This window comes from Oryzias latipes, chromosome 6 (genome assembly GCF_002234675.1).
Source record: "Oryzias latipes chromosome 6, ASM223467v1".
Lineage (NCBI taxonomy): Eukaryota > Metazoa > Chordata > Actinopteri > Beloniformes > Adrianichthyidae > Oryzias > Oryzias latipes.
Genome location: NC_019864.2, coordinates 14,051,934 through 14,070,701, shown reverse-complemented (window position 1 = coordinate 14,070,701; position 18,768 = coordinate 14,051,934). Strand labels below are relative to the sequence as shown.

The window sequence follows — 18,768 nt, the reverse complement described above, 5'->3', positions numbered from 1 at the left end:
AAAATGGCATCATTCACCAACTGATTAAAAAGTCAGATTTTAAACCATTTATTTTTAACCGTAGACAACAAGACTTTTTTAAGTTAAATCAACCCATTTTTTTGTTTGATTGTTAGTGCATTTTGTGTAGCAGCAGGTAAAAGCGTCCAAAAATTAAAATAAAAGAGCATCAAGTTAAGAAAAGATACCAAAAACAAATTAGAAAAAGAGAAAAAAAAAACAGTTTAAAAAAATTGCAAAATCTGACTCCATGGGTTTTCTTGTGTTAAATATAAAATACAATACCATTTTTTTTTCTTCACAAAATGTGCCTTTACAGTAAATCTTCTTTGAAACCACTCCAATCATCTTTTGATCTATTGTAAAAGGGTTCCTAGTGGTATATTAATAATGATTATCCTGTTTTAGCCAAAATCCAAATATCTGTGTCATTGACTTGGACATAGTTTTGCTGAGTAGTTCATTAGAAAATTCTTTTCTGATTTGTGGGTTAGACCGTTGGTACGGAGCAACCCCTTGCCCCTTTCCCATCCCCACTGCGGAGAGCTATCTGTTTTACCTCCTCTCCCACTACCTCACCACCCCTCACATCCCCAACCTAATGCTACACTAACAGCAGCCTCGGACACGCGTATTTAAGTGACCACTTCAAATGAAAAGCCTTTGGAAATGCGCATTTACATGATTCAGGCTTCTGCGTTCCAAAATTTCGCCCTCTCTTGCGGGCTCCATGTACAAATCGTGTGTCTATTAAACATCGGGTAGTGACAGTCCAGTGTGAACACCATTAAAGGCACAACACATGCCCAGTGTGAATGCAACAGAAGATTAGCTGTGCAACCCAAATGGCGCGCAATATTAGATTTATCCAGCCGTACAGTTTTGAGCCAGATGGCAGCTCGCTCAGATGAGAAAAATTGAGACGTAGATGAATCTAGTTGTCTAGAAGTGGATGCATCAGAATGGATCGAAGCAAATAGCTTGTGGTCCGCCCAGCTTGTCTACATCACAATTAAGCTCTTTCTTAAATGACTTTTTTTTTTAATCTGCTCATAATTTACATTGATTTTAATAAAGAAATACTCAGAAATGCAACTGTGACCTTCATTTTATTTTCTTTGGACTGGGTCTTTTTATGTGGTCTGTTTTTACCACACCATCTTAATAAAGGATTCTTGAACGTCTAACAATGTGACGGGGCCCCGCCGAGAAAAGATGCCGGGGTAGCCAAGGTGAGGAGGATCTGTCTTTATTTCCGACACTGTGAGCACCGCGCAGGGCCACGCAGCACATAGCACTCTGTCATTCCTCTCTCGAGTTGCTTCACTCGACTTGCTTCAAAAGTCTTGGGAGGACTCTGCTATCAAAACCAAGGAAGAAGGAAGGAGTGTCGTGCAGTACATACTGGAGATGAGGGAGCGACTGCAAAACTACAGAGACGAAGCTGAGCTGCATTTGCAGAAAGCTCAGAAAATGCAGAAAACCTGGTATGACCAACATGCACGCCATCGTGAGTACCAACCAGGTCAGAAAGTTCTTCTTCTGTTACCGTCCTCTACCAGTAAAATACTAACCAAATGGCAAGGACCATACACGGTGACCAGAAAAATAAGTCCAGTCACATATGAAATAGAACATCCTGAAAGGAAGAAGAAAAAGCAAATTTATCATGTGAACCTTCTTAAAGAATGGAAAGAGCAAGTCACTCAGCCAGTAAAAGCTACACTTGTAGTAGGACAACCAGAGAAGGAGGCTGTAAATGAGGAAGTGCTGAAAGAAACTTTGACACTGGGATTAGAACATCTTACTCGTGAGCAAATCACACAACTCTCCCAGGTTTTCCAGGAGGTGCCTTCCCTGTTCAGCAACAACCCAGGAAGAACAACGCTCGCAGAGCATACTATCAGGCTGAAGGAGGCAAAACCTGTTCGTCAGCAGCCTTACAGAGTTCCTCAGCAGCTGATTGGAAAACTTCATGAAGAGGTGGACGCCATGTTATCTTCAGGGGTGATTGAACCATCTAACTCAGAGTGGTGCAGCCCAGTGGTACTCGTTACGAAGAAAGATGGCTCATTGAGGATCTGCATTGACTTCCGCAAACTTAATTCTGTTTCAGAGTTTGACGCTTACCCTATGCCAAGGATTGATGACTTGTTGGAGAAGATCGGGTCTGCTGCATACATTACGACACTGGACATGTGGAAGGGATACTGGCAGGTACCATTAGCAGCATCCAGTAGACCTTACACTGCTTTCCAAACACCCTCGGGTCTCTTCCAGTTCACTGTGATGCCTTTTGGATTGCATGGAACACCTGCAACATTCCAAAGACTCATGAATAAGGTACTCCAGGGGTGTGAGGGGTTCAGTGCAGCATACCTGGATGATGTTGTGATCTTCAGGGAGGAACATCTCCAACACCTGAAAAGGGTCCTGGGGAAACTCAAAGACTCGGGGCTGACCCTCAACATCTCTAAATGTGAGTGGGCAAAGCAAGAAACCCAGTACCTGGGATACCAGCTTGGAAAAGGTGAGGTGCGACCACAGTTGGACAAGGTGGAAGCTGTCCGAAATTGCCCTCGGCCTAAAACCAAGAAGGAGATCCGGTCTTTTCTTGGGCTAGCTGGTTGGTACCGTCGGTTTGTGGCAGATTTTGCTACAATTGCAGCACCACTCACTGCATTAACAGCTAAAGGCCAGAAAAATCCACTTTGTTGGACTGAGGAATGTGAGAGAGCCTTCAATGCATTAAAAGCCTGTTTATGCTCTACTCCAGTCCTCATAAGCCCAGACTTCAACAAGCGATTCCTGGTTCAGGTGGATGCCTCTGCAGTGGGTTTTGGAGCTGTCTTGGTACAAGGGGATCCAGGTCAAGAACATCCTGTCCTGTACCTAAGCCGGAAACTGCTTCCAAGGGAAACAAGGTATTCTGTAGTGGAGAAAGAAGCTCTTGCCATCAAGTGGGCATTGGAACGTCTGCGGTATTACCTTTTGGGAAGAGAGTTTGACCTAGAGACTGATCACAGAGCGCTGACATGGATCAACTCTATGAAGGACCACAACAGTCGAATCACCCGATGGTACCTGTCCCTGCAACCATTTAGGTTCGATGTTCGTCATCGATCTGACAAGATGAACCTGGTGGCTGATTATCTTTCCAGGTTGCCATACAGCGCCAACCTTGGAGAGGAGGGGGATGATGTGACGAAGTAGCGTCACAGGTTGCAGGACAGAGCCTGAACATGAGCCTTAGTTGTTTGTTTGTTTTTTCTTTTCTCCCAGCCCAGTAACAGTTTATAGTTTTGTGGGACAAATCATTCACATTTCATGTTTTGTTTAATTATAAGGGTGCACACTTGGTTTTAAACAGAATCTCACTCACCATCAAAGTTTTCCTCCACCAACAGCCAAACCAGAGCCATGGACACATCAGCATTTATATCCACAGGAAACAGGAAGTGACTTCACATGTCAGAATTATTTTTTTGCTTTGTTCCCCTTCTTGTCTAATTGATTTTGTTTCAAACCTATTTCTGTATTTCAACTGTTGTTGTTTTTTCTGTTAAATATCTGTAAGTTTGGAATTATGTGGATGAATCTTCTAGTAAGTTGTTTTAAGGAATTGTTTGGATAATTGGCCTGTGGGAGGGGCTAGGTCTTTATAAGGGGTGAACTTTTTTCAGTTGGAAGAGAGCAGTCTTGGTTGCAGTGATGGCAACAAGCTCTCCCAGAATCAGCTGAATTGTTTGTCTGATTGTTTTTTTTTTGTTTTTTTTTTGTGGGGATCAATAAAATCCCATTTTTGAAATTTTGAGTCTGCTTGCTTGGCCATCTTATTTCCGAGTTATTTATTTTTTTGCTGCTGAGAAGAACCCCGTCACAAACAATAACCATATTTTATAAAAATCATAAAGTAGGAGATATTTTGAAGTAATACTGCTGCAGTAAACAAAGCCATGGTGGGCCCCTTTTGTGTCATAGCACTTTGCTGCAAACGGGTTTATTAAAATTCTATGAGATGGCTTCTGTTGACCTCTCCCACTGTTTGCATGTAAATCAGCTATTTAGGATTTTATCTGACTGCGACATGGATTCATGTCTCCACATTCAATTGAACAAGGAAGTCATATAAATATATCCAGTAGGGGGCAATGTGACCTAATAGCTTAAAAAAAACGCTTTTCCATGGAGACGTCTACAAGACAGTCTAATCAAATATTCTTTATGTAATAATTTGGCATTTTGGTTCAACAGCAGCATAAACACTTGTCACAAAAGCTGTAAATATAAGCTTATTCTAGAAGGTCTTGCAGCATCTGCTGAAAGGGGGTGCTACTTTAGTTGCACAAACCAGCTTTCTTCATTCTCATAAATATGAATAACATTTTGTATTTTTTCATATCTCGTCTGAATTATTTGCCTGTAGCAGCTCTGTGTATATTTATCCCCTCGCCAGTGCATTCAGCGCAAGAGTTGTATTCACATGGGCTTCTTCTGTGAAAGAGCCTGATAGCTGCTATCCTCTTTTCGAGTGCGTGTCTCAGGAGTGCTCGGCGGCAAAATGTTTACAGCTGCACACTGTTGCAGCTCTTTTGAGAGCGGATAAATGACTTGATGTGCCCCGCTCTGCTCTCTCTTCGTTTGAAAGGCTGCATCTGACTTTACTCAGCAGAGCTTCCGCGGAAAGCCAGCTGTAATGACTTTCACCAAGGACCACCTGTACACCTGCGCGCTCACATTACCGTTCAATCAGCCAATCATCCAACAACGGGCAACACAGGAAATATCATGTGGATCCTGGTGAGAACATTTCACTGCACAAGCAAGAAAGTGAAAACTAGAAGAAAAAAGAACATCTTTTCTGGTTAGATTTATTTTTTCCTGTCAATGCTCTTCTTTTGCCAGAAGCTTCAAAATGATGTAATGACAGAGGATGCAACGGTTCTGCAGAGGGGAAATTTGCTTGTTTGATCTGTCAGATGCTGATGATAACCATTCTAGCTGAGCAGGAGGGCTGCATCCCAGAATACATAAAGCCAACCTTGAGGTTGATAGGTTATACCAGCTCACAGCGACATTGCAGCACGTCCACAAACCCGACAGATCTGCTAAAATAATGGCCAGATGACACTGCGGCAACAAGTCCCTTAAGGGATTTTTATGTGAAAACGAAATGTTACTTCTCTGCTGGGGACCTGGCCTCTACGACAATTCCCTTATGGATTCATAGATACGACCATATATTTATTGTGTCCTTGATATTATATTTTCTTTATGATCATAAACCTCAGTTTGTAGTTTTCCTTCCAGGCTGTTATAAAACATTTCTGTTGTTTTAGAATAAAGTTGATATTTGATCATTTTGGTTTAAGAGACAAATGTAAAGCTTTTTCTTTTTTCTTTTATTTTAACCTAAGCCAAACGCAATAACCTTCTTGCCTCAAGAGCATTCCACTGAACTCCTAAAAGATTTATAGCTTCAGAAACAAAGCCCTGAGAAAGCCCAGTTTATGTCAGAACGCTAAAACTGTCTCAAATCACTTCTAGACGTTTTAACCGACCCGCGTCAGAGACATCATTCTTCCCTGAAAAATTGAGGTCAGCAGTATAAATTTGACTTGGTCTTTTTAGCAAGTTATTAAATTTGTCTTTCACACGTCCTTGACCAGGATTTGAAAGACCCCAGAGAAGCTGAATTCAAAGGATGAAGACATTTTCAATGCACAAAAAAAAAAAAAAGAGGGAGAGAACGGCTCAGTTAGATCCTTAAAGAAATATTACAGTTTTCGTCTAGTATAGTATAGTTTTCGTCAACATTTTGATTAACATTGCTCACTGATTTAGTGGTACAGTAAATTAGTGGTATGACATCCTCTTGAAGTTAATAATACATGAGATCTGATACTTTTTAAGGTAAAATTCAAACCTTATTACTTGTTACACACCTGCATTTGTAAAATTTTTCTTAGGATTTGGCCTATAGCTTGAGGCAGCGGGGAAGTGGAGTCTCCGCCACACTGCGAAACAATTTGGTAGTTTAACCCAGAAGACATCTTTTAATGCTGAGAGTCCAGCTAGGAGGTATGGGGTTACCTTTTTAGTTGGTCTTCAGACTCAAACCCGCAATCACTGACCTGAAACGGAAACTGAAACTGAGATTGATATGAATAAAGAATACTCATAAATGAAGTTTTTAGCTTAACTTCTTCTTTTAATGTCCTTCATCATCATAAAAAATGTATATTGCATATGAAAAGCAATAATGGTTATTTTGACAAATTGACTAACGGATACATATATATATATTTTACGCAACTGGTTTTTTTTTTCAGTCAAAAATTGTAACAAAAGGTAATACAAATGTAAAATAATCTCTTGGAAAATTTGTTTTTTTCTTTTGATGTTAAATTCTTTATTTTGTTCTAAACTCTTCATTTCAAGGAAAGTGTTGTGATAGCTTAGTGTTTTTGGCACTGAGAAAGGAGTGTGGTTAAAAATCAGGAAACACAAGTCATCACTGTGAGGAGAACTGAAGGGCAGAGATGTTTTCCCTGCAGTCTCTCTGCTCTCACACACAGTGGTTAACATTCTGTCATTGACTGATAAAACAACTGGACAGGCTTATGTTTGCGTGAACACAATGAGTGAAGAAAGCTGCTTGTGCTGTAGTACACGCTGAATTACAGGTACAGTACCCACACAAAAACGCACACATCAACATGCTTTCCTGGCCATAAAGTCATGTTCGCTCCAAACCTAATTATTCCTGTCAGCTTTTATGTTTGAAAAAGATTTTCCTAATGAGGATCAGATTTTTCATTGTTTCATGTTTGGAATTGATTTACTATTATTGCACACCAAAATAGACATGTCATTTTTTTCTGCTCGCCAGACAAAAAAAAGATGCTCATACTGTAATTTTTCTTTTCTCTTTTTTGTTTGGGTTAAAAAATGTTTTTATGTCTTTAAGTGTTTGCATGCTGCTGGTGACAACAATGTTGTAAAATGATTTTAAAGAAAACTGATTAATCCACACACCAATGTGATTAAGTTCATAGCAGGTGGAGGTCACACTCCATCGTGTCTTTGGTTCCTGGTTGGTGTCCCTGCCAAAGGTTTTCTTGCACAGAAATTAGAGGATTTTATTTTATCAAGGACATACATCTTCCAAGTCTATAAGATGTCCTTCTATCACTTTATATGTGGTTTAGAGAGCCTTACATTTGGAAAATGACCACAAGCAACAATTTGTCAAGCCGTGCTGTCTGGTGGGTTCAATCCACTTTCTTCTTTCTCTACAGTAGCAGAATTACAGTTGAGTGTTCGCTGACCTAATGCAATAGAGGCTCCGTACAGACAGAGTAATGTGATTTCCCAGGCTTTTATTCTGTGTCTGTGGCTAGATGGAGAGGAGACCTGAGAAGCTGGCAACTGAATTGGGGGTGGCTTTCTATGAGGGGTAACTATTGAAAGACAGGCAGAAGGACACAATGATAATAATGTATGTGAGTGGGACAGTGGGAATTCTTAACTGTAGTGAGAACTAAAGGGGAAAAGGACAGAGGGGAAATAAACTACCAGAGAAAAATAATTTCTAAATCTCAGGATTTTTAAGCTTCTAAAATTAACTTGTGAAAAATATTAAAATGTATTTCTTAACAAATATGCTTTATAATAGTTGTTATTTCATTGCACTGTTAATCTGATTATATTTTCTATGACAACAACGGTTAATTATAGAGTTATAGAGTTTTGGGGTAAAACATTGATCGTGTGAAATGTTGAATGATGTTATGCCAGGTTATAGCAAATTTCGCTAATTGTATCCTGTAGTCAAATGTCAGTTCTACTGTTGATCTGAAAACCAAGATTTCAAAATCTTAGATGATAATTGGACTATTTTTTGCATTGTCTAGTTTGTTGTTTGATGCACTTTTCATTCTGGTGTTCATTGTAAATATTATGTTTATGCTGTGCCTCTTCCTGTTAGGGTTTGATCAAGCTGTGGGAAGCATTACTGTGAAAGTCATCAATGACTAAATCCCATTCACTTTTGATTTATGGAGCTATGAATGGCATGTTTCATGTCTGAAAGGGGCTTTACTGTGCCAAAGCTAAAATTCAATCAAAACATTGCAACAAATAATGAATTGAAATCAAGTGGCAAAAACAATAAATTGAACTCTCTTAGTTTCTCCACACAATTTGTCTCCAAGAAGGAAATAATTGGAAAAATAAATGAAAACAGATATCTTTTAGTGCAATTATATGTTTCCGTCCTAATCTTCACATAGCTTCTGTGTGACTGAAAGTAACATCAAAGCATTGGACACCCAGAACATCAGACAAACTTGGTTGTGCCTGGGAAACATTTTGGGCCTATTGCCTTTGGCTTTGTAGCTTCGCCCCGACACTGAAAACAAACTGTGGCCTCATAGTCGACTCAGTTTAAAAAATAAATAGATAAATAAAATAAAAACCTTCTTCCGGATGTCCTTTTGGTAGGCAGTCAGTTAATACTGTCTTTTCAAGAGCCGTGGTTAAGATGGTGCTGTACTATTAAGCAGCGATCTAATTAACTGCTGGTGGTCATTAGGACCTAAATCATTTCCAGTTGGTTGGTAGAAATAACGGTAAGTTTTTTTTTCTCATAAAACTCATCTATTACCTTTTTCTCTTATATTATTTCCTCAGACATTCAAAAAAGCATTTATGTCAAAGTACCCTCAAGTTAAACATGTCATCTCATAGGTCAGCTCTCTGCCCTGTCAGCTTATCTGTTGTTGGCTGTGATCCCATCTTTACTCTCAATCAGATGTGCCCTCAAGCCACCGACACACTCAGTCCCTGTTTAAAACAGGCTCATAAAGAACCTTGGCTGCATCAATATTCCCGTATCAATTCTCCATGCTGTGCTACAAACCAGATGCCGGCAGCAAGAAAAGCTTTTGATTGAGGTTGTGTAATAGCTGTGCTAGCCAACAGGCTTGTGTTCCCCACATTTAAAGAGCTCTCCACCACATGTGAGACAGCGGAGACGCTACTGCATTAAGTTTGAGATGTAGCGCGTGTGTACTCGCATGTACGCATGACAAATCACTCGGTGTATCCACTTAACAGACTGAAATATCCTCCTTGATGTGAGGGCTTAAATGAAGCACTCACCCTTGTTAGTGATAAGCCCGGAGTTTCTGTCACTGAAGCCAGACTTGACGTTTAAGCGCAGACTGAATAAATTAGACTGACATTTCTCATTTCTCCTGCACAGGCTTACTTCTGGAATTGTTCTGTGGCTGTGTGAATAAATTATTCCCTTTTTATTTAGGGCAAACTTGATGATGAGACAAGGGGAAGCCAAAATATACAGCTGTGCTATAACTTAAAAGCCACAGCCTCTCAGGAATACTCACTTTTACTGCCATTTTCCGACAATGAAAAGAAAGCACAGAAATGGAACTGTGATGCAAAGAGAATTGGGGAAAATGTAATGTGGTTTGACATATTGTAAATATAATCTTATTTGTTTATAATTTTGCAGGAAATTTGCCGCCATGTTTTTGTCACATTTCTTGGTGTGATTATTTTGACAACGGGAAATCTGTGCCACTTGTTTGTACTTAAGCTTCACTAAATACCCTCCAAATGAAAGCATACTACATCTGTGCTTTTACAAGATTAGGAAAATATTTATTATTTAATCAGCTGCCATATTTCTGTACTGAGCGTTCACTGGGCTCCAGGAGGCAGTCGAAAGCAGGCTGGAGTTTGATTACATCTGGTTTATATCAAACAGGATGATGAGAACCATGGTGTTCTGTTGTGTTTGTGGAATGTGTGTGTGTGATTGTTGAACTCTAAGAAATTACTTCCTGTTTAATTTTTTTTTCCTTCTAAATTTCACCATAGCAACATTACGTTCACTACTTTCCATTCCCATGTTTCTATGTAGGATCTGTCATTGCCGTCTTTTCACACCTCTCACCCCGTTTCATTGTCTTCCCCTTCCAGAGATCTCGTATAGTTAGTGGTCACAAGGGATATTTGGGGTGAAAGAACATTATAAAAAAAAAAGCTAAATGATTGTGGATTTGCAAATATTCTTACATTAAGACAGGGACTGTTACATAAGTCACCACAAGTTTTATTTATAAATATATGCTTACATCACACTTACTACCTCTGTCTCTATTAAAGAACTTATTCACCCTTTTTACATGTATTTTATACAATGTGCTGTGTATCACTACTGTTACAAAAGGCCATGCAATATCTACAATATATAAGATACCTATGAAACTACATTGTTCTCAATAAATAATTATAATAAATTATTGAACTTCTATCTATGTACATTCTATTGCACTTTTTACATGAATGCTTTGGATTACCATGTTCCCTTTTTAATCATCCCCTGATGTCACTGTTAGCTGCTTTGACTGGATTATTTTTGTTTTAGCCCAGCATAGGTAGTTCCTTCACTCCACATCTACAGAAGATAGACACTTCAATCGAGCATCTTTGTCCTCAAAAGTAACCTTTTTGTTCCTCTTTGGGTCAATCCAAGAGTTGTGAATGATGGCATTGTTGGGGGTGGGATCTGCCTCAATGATTGAGACCACTCGTTTCTTCATTTTGCTTTTTAAGACTTTCTGGAACTTCTGCCGTGTGAAGGCGTAGAGTAAAGGGTGAAAAACAGTAGTCCCATAGGCCATAACCAGGAAACCCAGTCTTAACTTGACCATTAAGTCACTGGGACCCGTGCTCAAGATGACTGTGTTCAGTACAGTGATGGGAGTCCAGCACAAAAGAAAGGTAGAAACAATCAAAAGGGACATCCTGAAAACCCTCTTTTGGCGTTCTCGTCTCTCTCTGTGGCGCTTGACAGCCCTGCGCAGAGCAATTATGACAGACACAGAGGTGCGCATACCAAGTGTGGGATTGCGGCTGCCGCTGCTTTGAGAGCCATCCGTGGCCTCCTGCTGTGTCGTCATGGCCGTCATGGAGGGACGCTTTTTCCTTCGAGCCTTCTTCTTTTGTGAATTGTGGAAACGTGTTCCAATACGAATGTTCAGTGCCTGCAGGATCTTTGAGTAAGTAATAAGCATCACAATGGCAGTGAAGAAGAAAATAGGAATCTGAGCCAGCAAGTGGTAATACAGTCCATGTTCATTGTAAAATTGGTTTGTTTCAGACATATTTTCCACGACCGTCTGATTCAGTTCTGCTTGACCTTGGGCAAAGAATCCCACCTCAATAAAGGGTACAAGGAAGCTAAGAAAGGATAGCACCCAAATAGTAGCCAGCAGGGCCAGAGCCCTGCCCATTGTCAGCACTCGGTTTGCAGGTTTAACTGAGATGTCATAGCGATCAAGGGTGATGGCAAGCACGTTTGCAGCGGTGGCGATACTAGCAAAGGAGACGCAGGCTTCATGGAAACAGCAGACTAGGGCAGTGTCTCCTTCCAGGGAAAGCAGCACCACCACAATGGTGAGAGGGATACAGCAAACACAAACTAGTACATCCAACACATGGAGATTCATTGTGACGATGTTACTGACGGAGCTTACAAGATTCGACTTCATACAGTAGAGGGCGAGCACAGTAATGTTTGAGCTCAGGCCCAGCAGGATCTCCAGCATGAGGAAGCCTGTGAGGGAGACTTGGAAACTCACAGGGTAAGGGTGGGGGCTGGTTATTGCCGGGCTCATGATGCGGCTGATGGATTCAGTGTTGTCGGTTACTGTAACGTTGCTCATGATGGCTTGTTTTTCTGGGCAGAGAAGAATATGCATTATCCTGTAGAAAAAAGAGAAAGAATAGCATCATTTAATGTTATATTGACATTTATATAATAGTAAGGTGTAATCAACATTTTCACCAGGCAGTGATTGTTTGAAATTAGCTGAGGACATAGATGTCATTGGGCTAAAATTTTACATGGGACCATTTCCACCCATTAATGTGAGATTCTCATGCTTGTTTTAAAACAAACCAAAGAAGTAGTAGGCAAGTGTGTATAACGCCCAAAAAAAACCCCGCCTCCAACTGGATACATTTGCTTTCTCAAAAATGGACCAAACCACACAGACACACTGGCAAGTTACAGCAGATGCCTTTTTAACAGTACCAGGAAAAACAACCACAAATTAGAAAAAGCACAAAATAAAAATGATTTTAGGTTTTTTACCAAGTAAGAAATATTTGGTGCTTACGTTGTGACTTTTTTTTTGTTAACTTCAAGCATTTATTCCACGTGTAGTTGAGTTTTGTTTTCATTATAATACACATGTAAAGTGTTGTAAAAAGTAATTGTAAGTCACTATCAGCAAGTTGCTCCATCTAAAAAGATAAGAGGTCTGTAATGTGCACTTCAACTGCGATAGTGAAAATGTGCAAAAAAAAAAGAATGCAGAAAATCATATTGTATGATTTTTAAAGAGTTTATAGTGCAGAAAATAAGCTCCATTAAACAAGCAGGAATTCTGTCCCTCACACACCCATTACTTCTTTAAGATGATCTTCTATTCTCCACACACTTTGAAACAGTCAGACTGCAACCTTTCTACCATGAACAAGACAAAAGAGTTGTCAAAGGACACCAGGAACAAGATTGGTTCATCCCAGTCTTGTTCAGGTGTTCAATCTACAATAAGACAACAGCTTGGTGAGAAGAGATCAACTGTTGGAGCAATTATTGGAAAAAGAAAGAAGTACAAGATCACTGATGATCTCACTCCACCTGGAGCTCCGTACAACATCTCACTTGTTTGGGTACAAATTATCTTTAACTGCGCTGGGGAACTGTTCAATGACTTGAATTGAGCTGTGACCACTAAAACAAAGGACACTTTTAGTAACGCACAACGTTGTCTGGATTTAAAACTGGCAGTGCTCAATAGATCCCCCTGCCTATGCCAGAACATCTCCAGAACAATCTAAACTTTGCCAGAATACATCTAGTTGATCCAGAGTAGGACTGGTAGAACAGTTTGTGATCTAAGCAGAGCTAAATGGAACTCCTTGGTATAAACCCCACTGGCCGTGTTTAAAGGGGAAATAATGCTGAGCTGCTTCCCAGAGACACCAAGCCAACTGTGAAGCAGGGATGAATAGCATGCTTTGACGCTGTTTAACTGGTAACTCTTGTGCTATCCTATGTGGTCAAGATGACCAGTGACGTGTTATCCCTACCATGACAAAGGTTGAAATAACTGAAGAGGATTTCATGTAATTCATGGAAACCAGTGAAGATCACAAATCATTGAAGAAAAAAGTTCAGCGCACTATCTTGTGGGGTCTAGATGACCTCTCTCCCAATGTCAAAGTGCCTAGGATAGCACAAGGATTATATGGACAAAACAACTGACCTGGATTAAGGAAAGGATAAATGGGACTCAGTATGGTGAAAGTTTGGGCAAAAACCTCCTTCCATCAGTGAGAGTATTTAGGAAGAAATTTCACTAGATCTTACATTGTGACAATAATCCCAAACACGTCACCCGTGGAACAAAGAAGTAGCTGTGAAAAGCATTTCAAGGCTCTGAGGTGGCCCAGCCAACGTCCAGACGTCAATCCAATAGAGAATCTTTGAAGGGAGTTGAAATTCTGTGTTGCCCAGCCACACCCCCGAAATCTCACAGTTCTTGAGAAATATTTATCCACTTCCCAGGTCTTTATTGTAAATAAGAACATGTTCTTAATAGCTTACCAGGTTAAATAAAGGGGAAAGATCTGCATGAAAGAAAGGATCCAAAATGGCACTTACAGTGTTTGCAAATCTGGTTTGTTTCCCACAATTGAAGTCTGCTTATGATGAACATTATAGACCTAATTTTTTTCACGTTAGACCAGTTGTAGAATTGGTGACTGAAAAATACTTTTTTGCCCTCACTATATGTCGTGGACTGATTCCCATATAATTTGTGACCCTTGTGCTATCCTAGAGACTTTAACATTGGGAGTTGGGTCATCTAGACCCACTAGACAGTGCGCTGAACCTTTTTTCTTCAATGATTTGTAATCTTCACTGGTGTCCATGAATTACATGAAATCCTCTTCACCTTTATCCACCTTTATTATGGTAGGGTTAACATGTCAATGTAAGGGTGGGATCATAGGATAGCACAAGGGTTAAAAGTGATAAAGAATTCTGAATTAGGTATTAGTTGGAATTTTCTCCACCCCGCCTACAACATTCTAATAATAGTTGATTTGGTGGGACATGGTAAAGTGAGTTGTTCGGAAATAAGAAATAAATAAAAAATTATTAAAGATGTTAACAACATAAGGCTAAGGTTGTACATGCTTATTTTGGGGTTAAAGTTCTACTTCTCAACATATGAGTGAATAAAAAACTTTTTTTTTCTGACCAGCCTTTAGTGGTCTTTAAAAGGAATTACAACATCTCAATTTACCTCAAACCTAGTAATGGAAAGTGGGGGCTAGTTAATGAACCCCAACAAGGTTTGTTAGAAAGCAAACAAGGCCCCCACAATTTTATGCTGGATAAAGAACACTTGAACAACTTGGCTTCGTCCTCACACAACCTGTTATGTGAACTTTCCAGTACATAAATGCCAGTGCAGACATTTCATGTGATCCACCTTTAGACTTTATGTGGTTTTATTAATCCAGAATGTCACAGAAAAATGCGAGATTTTTTTTTTTTGATTTACGTAGAAACTTAAACAAAAATGACAAATAAGATAACAGCCAAGACAACAAAACCTCCCAACTGCAATGTGACTAATTTTCAAGAAAAACTGTGGCTCGAATCCTTTGCTGATGTTCAATATTCTAATATCTTGTTCATATGGACTAAAAGCCCCTGCAAAGTCTTAATTTACTGAGTGTTTGTCAAGTATGGATGAAATGCTTAGCAGAATAATTGCTGCTTGCAATCCCAACAATATCACCTCTCCTCCGCCACTTCCTACTTCCTGTTTGTCACTGTTAAGCTGATATAAATTTCTAAAACGGTGGACTGGTTAAGAAAATTTACATTTTTTACAGATACACAATAATTTTTTGGCTAAATTCACAAAGTGTTGCGCAGAAATATGCCAACCAGTCTCACCCCCTGGACGTCGTCTTTAAGAAGTAATTTGTGCCATTAATTCAGAAGGGTTATACATGAGTTTGAGATACTCTTCACCAATTTGTTACTTTTTAAAATTAGATTATTTTTCAGAGTAGGCAACATAGAGATGTGACAATTTACTTTCGGAAATTAAAAACTATATAAACATTTTGGGACATTTCATGAACTTCCTTAGGTTAATATGAGTGAGACATAACTCCTAAAGAGTATACAATTAAAAATTAGATCTGACTTTTTTTCTTTTGTGACTTACAGGTTCTTTCATGTTGCAACTATCTAAAATCTTGTTTGTTATCCAATAGAATATATCTATGGGAAATATCTAAATACAAATTAAGGCTCTTTGTGTGTTTTTGACTTCCTGTGCTATTCACATTATTTAAGAGTACAGTTAAGATGAAAACTGTTTCGTCAATCATCTTCCTAAAATGGAGTATTTTTTTAGAAGAAATGTGGACTGTGGTTTTTATTTGGTGGTAACCATAGACTGTACAAGAGAACTGGACTGAATGATTGAGACAACCCATATAACTTACTTCAGGTAATAGCTGTTTATTTCTCACTAGAAGTCCATCAGACTTTTGGGACCAGCAAGTACTTCCTTTTTAAAACCCCAAGGTGGAGGTGATGCTCAGTCCAGTTCTCCTATAAAGTCAATGGTGGTAACTAACCTTGTGATTTCAAATTTATTTTATGTTATGAACTTACAATAAGTCATAACCTTTAGAGATGGGCTGAAATACTGGATATTTCTGAAGACACTAAAATTCCTCAAGCTTTTACCATGACAGAAAAAATAACCAAATAAAATAAATCTATTGCACACAAACTATGGAAGAAACTTCAATAAACACATCACTTGAATTGTTTTAACAGTTCCCCAATTCCAGACAACTTAGAGTAAAGTATGACGTATTTACCCTTCCCTCCAGAATTATCTGAATACCAGGGCTATGTAATCAGGGCACGGAGTCCACGTTAGGTCCTCGGAGACGAGCATCACATCCAAACATAGCCTGTGGAAAAGTGTTTCCGCTCCACCAGAGCCCCCCAGCGATGCTTTTCCTTTCACTGCAAGTCCATCTCAGAGAGGCTGACAGCAGCACAAGCTCCTGGCTGTTGGGCGCAAGCTTTTTTCAGTGACCTCAATGGCGTGGAACCTTGGGAATTCACCATCTGCACCGCTGGACGTTAGAGAATATGCACAATTGTAGTCTACGAAAGATTTCTCAGGTGTATTTTTGCTTCGGTGAGCATTGAGAGGCAATTGGAAAAGGGATACAACTTTGGAGACATTGCCTGTTTATAATTCCACGACGTTCTGAGCCAGGAAAGGTTTGAGCCAACAAAGAAAAATAAAGAAACACAGACGCTCCACTGCACAGTGCTTCTCAAAATGTCATCCAAATCCCTGCTTTTTGTTATGTTTTTTTAGTTCACAGTGTAAAGATAGATATGTAAATATTAAAATTTTGTTACATCCATCGGCACGTACTCCAACAAGCAGAGCTGTCAGTAAACCATGAAGATTCTCCAGCAGTAGAATAAAACAAGCAGTGTCCAGGATTTGTTAGGGATAGGTCAGTGGGCTGGGGAAGCATCCAGACCCATGTCTCCCCCTGGGAGCACTAATGGAACAAACCTTCACTCTCCACTTTTCTCATCAGCCTCTGTTCTTCTGGATCCCACTGTCATTAACTTTTAAACTGGGTTTTTGGCTCATATCGAACCTTGGATCACCAGAGATGGCGTAAGTGCACGCGTATCCAGCCACCATGGCATATGCAATCACCAGGAAGAGCATGTGCTAGAGGGTAGTCCAGCAGACAGTTTAAAGGTCACTATCACAAGGTAGTGGAAGATGGTTTCACAACACAGAAAGCCCCACACTTTAGACAAATGCTAGAACACGGGCTGCATCTTCTGCGGTTTCTTAGTCCCAGGTGTTTGGTGCGGAATGACCTGGAGGGAAAAGCGAAAAAGGGAGAGTATTAGGTGATGGAGGGAGTGAGAGAAAACAGAGTGCATAGAGAAGTGTGGGGGATGTGTTTGTGAAAACAAAACATATTCTCAGCAGAGAGGTGACAAGGAAAATCATATTAACATAGCAACAAGCCTGTGATGTCTTATCTTGTTCCTTTTTTTGCATTTACATAACAGTAACACAAAAGAAGCTCACACACAAGCGACCGGTATTTTACATAAACCATAGTGACTACATAAACCACAGAGACATTTTGACATTCTTGTTTACTGTATTATAAACTAAAGTCCAAGCAGCAAAGTGCAAAAAAGTATTGCATGGTTTTGGACACAACAATAGAAGGGATCATCAAATTTGCACAAACGGGACACCTTCAGTGAAGGGATGACTACTGTGTTCCCCTTTTTGGTAACTCATCTTGACAACATGGGTGCACCCTTGTGTGTGAGGCCATGGAGACTGTCCCTCTCCAATGATGTTTCCCTAGACTAGTGATATCCCTAGACTTAACGTTTTTTCGCCAATCTTTTAGGAACAAAGGATTGTGAGTACCTTACCTGTTTAGCTTTTATTTTATATTAACACAAGTTGTTTTATAATCTGACATTCATGCATGTGCGTTGCTGGGAAACAAAATTATGCGTAGAAGTGAGAAAAAACAGAAAGCCTTTGAAGTCTGATGTTTGCAGCTCATCATAGACGATCTATCCGTTACGATGGATGACATTCAGAATTTATTAATTTTTTTTTTTTTTAGTTTTCCCATTTAAATATGTACAAATGTTTTATAATTACAGTTTTCAAGAAATCATGGTAAACACAGTGCTAGTCTTTGGTGTTGGGCTTCTTTTGGTGTCATAAGCAAGCCGCTTTATTTGAGATCACTAAAAATAATCCCTGAAAACGCAGCCAAGCAGCCAAGCTCACCGTCAACAAGAGAATGTGAGCTGCTCCGTTCACCGGGATGTCCCCTGTCCTTTGGCGTCCGCAACAGTTTTAGCCGAGTGTTGATGTAACTGCTGCTTTACCTCCTGCTTTTTGCAAGAGTCAGACAGGAAAATTCAACCAGGTTTTTAATTTAGGAGTCACTCTTTTCCACACAAGTATCCATCAGAAGAATAGAAGCTTGCTGACAAAGACTCAAAGATGAAATTAAAGATGATTCCCCCGTCATGTTGTCTCATTTTTGCTCCTCGGCATCCAGTTAAACTGTTTTTGTGAGTGCTCCCGATTTAAGCAACTCCGTAATGCTCCTCTCCTGTCTAACTGCCTGGATGGAAGTGCAAACCATCACACTCCTGGTATCTCTCTGCTCTCCTCCTCTCTCCCTCTCTCTCACTGCGGAGGTTTGCAGTGCTCCCCCAATCCTGATTGGTTTGCAGTAATAGGCTTAACCATTTCCTCCCCACCAAGGGGAAGTATTTCCTTTATTTCTGCTTGTGTCCTCTCTTCCCTGTCACCGTCTGCATGAGGCTATAGAGTTTTGCTCAGGGACTTGAACACCCAAACTGCTGCAAAGGGACATCAGCAAACCCTTTGAAGGAAAACGAAATGGAAAGTGTGGCAACGATTTATTAATTAGCTCTGTCACAATGTAATGAACAAGTAATGTGTTTGTGCACCAAGGGGGCAACAATGAGGATGAGAAAAGCACCAAGGGGAAGCAATTTTTTTTATTGATTTT

The 18,768-nt window shown here is 39.8% G+C and overlaps 1 protein-coding gene across 1 annotated transcript; it reads right to left on the bottom strand.

Moving 5' to 3' along the window:
- Positions 1–10,118: 10,118 nt before the first annotated feature.
- Positions 10,119–18,407, bottom strand: LOC101156084 (probable G-protein coupled receptor 22). Its single transcript, XM_011475959.3, has 3 exons — positions 18,012–18,407; positions 16,021–17,062; positions 10,119–11,796 (listed from the first exon to the last, which is right to left on the bottom strand). The coding sequence occupies exon 3, from the start codon at positions 11,790–11,792 to the stop codon at positions 10,476–10,478; it is 1,317 nt and encodes a 438-aa protein (XP_011474261.1). The 5' UTR covers positions 11,793–11,796; positions 16,021–17,062; positions 18,012–18,407; the 3' UTR covers positions 10,119–10,475.
- Positions 18,408–18,768: the final 361 nt, after the last annotated feature.